Genomic DNA, 1,502 nt, shown 5'->3' with positions numbered 1-1,502 from the left:
GGCGTGTCCAATCACATAACAGATGAACAGTGAGGGGGCGTGTCCAATCACATAACAGATGAGCAGTGAGGGGGCGTGTCCAATCACATAACAGATGAACAGTGAGGGGGCGTGTCCAATCACATAACAGATGAACAGTGAGGGGGCGTGTCCAGCGTTAAAACACTTCCTGGAAGCTCACGGGGCTCCTCCTCCTCCTCCTATAATAATAAGAGCTTTGGGACGGCCGTTAAGATGGCGACGCAGAACCACTTCCTGTTCAAGCGAGGAGCGAGGAAACAACAATCTAGAGACTTGGGAAGAGCCCTCAGTGTTCTGCTGGCTGTGCTGTAGCCAGGGGTCAGGGGTCATTGGTAGGACGTCTACCTGCGTACTTGGTCACTAAAGTTCCAGCATGAAGTCTCTGGAGGTCAGAGGTCGTCTCTGGAGGCCAGAGGTCGTCTCAGAGGTCGTCTCAGAGGTCGTCTCAGAGGTCACTAGCAGCCCAGCCCGCTGATGGAGCCGATGCGGTCCATCTTCATCCCGAAGCAGCCCCTCCCCCCCCCGACCATGGACTTCCTGCTCCGCCTCCTGGTCTTGGACTGCTGCCGCAGGAGGTCCAGGAGGAACCGCTGGGGCGCCTCCCGACCGGCCAATCCCCAGGATGGAGGCGAGGAGGAGGGGGCGGGGTGTCCTGCCGAGCCCTCTGTGATGTCATCAGAGGTTGGCGGGGCCAAGATGAGCGAGGAGAGCCGAGAGCCGAGCCGAGAGCCGAACAGAGAGCGTAAGACCTGAGGAGACAGGTCAACACTCAGGACACGTCTGGAGACCTGGTGGCAACAGAATAACAGGGTTCATGGTCACGAGGAGTTTGCTGTCAATCTAAGAGCCAATCAGCTCTCTGATGTGGGATAGACAGCCGTTTCCCATCATGCACTGGGTCACGCAGTCGGTGGAGAGCTACTGCGGCGCCTGGCTCTAAAGCGTGCGGCTGTCTTGCTCTCGTGAGATTATCGTTGACCACCTGGTCACCTGACTATCTCTGGTCACCTGACTATCTCTGGTCACCTGACTGATGATGATGATGATGATGATGAAGGTGATGAAGATGAGGAAGTTGGTCTCCACAGACCTGTTGGTCGACTCCTTGGTGTGAAGGTCTCGACTCCACGGCGATGGTGAGGAAGAGGAGGAGGAGAGAAAGGAAAGAGGAGAAAGATGAAGCGGCCATCTTTGTTTCTTTGGAGGAAAAGAAAGAAAGAAAATTTAGTTGCAATGAATAACGTATCTCCATGGCAGCATATTCTCCTGTATTCTGATTGGCTGCCCGGTTTTGTGGTGCCGAGTCCACTGCAGACCACCAGGAGTCCCAGACCACCTGGTGCCTCAAACCACCTGATGCCTCAAACCACCTGATGCCCCAGACCACCTGGTGCCCCAGACCACCAGGAGTTCCAGACCACCAGGAGCCCCAGACCACCTGATGCCCCAGACCACCTGGTGCCCCAGACCACCAGGAGTTC

The 1,502-nt window shown here is 56.3% G+C and overlaps 1 protein-coding gene across 1 annotated transcript; it reads right to left on the bottom strand.

The window, feature by feature from the left end:
- Nucleotides 1-476: 476 nt before the first annotated feature.
- On the bottom strand, nucleotides 477-1,210 carry LOC306734544 (C-type natriuretic peptide 2-like; the record flags this gene model as incomplete). Its single annotated transcript, XM_079215901.1, has 2 exons — nucleotides 477-809; nucleotides 1,112-1,210. 2 exons carry the CDS (start codon nucleotides 1,208-1,210, stop codon nucleotides 477-479), a joined length of 432 nt encoding a protein of 143 aa, XP_079072027.1.
- Nucleotides 1,211-1,502: the final 292 nt, after the last annotated feature.

Source organism: Taurulus bubalis (genome assembly GCF_910589615.1).
Source record: "Taurulus bubalis genome assembly, chromosome: 3".
In the NCBI taxonomy this organism is placed as follows: Eukaryota; Metazoa; Chordata; class Actinopteri; order Perciformes; family Cottidae; genus Taurulus; species Taurulus bubalis.
Note: the sequence above shows the minus strand (reverse complement) of the source record. Positions and strands in the feature narration are given on the sequence as shown.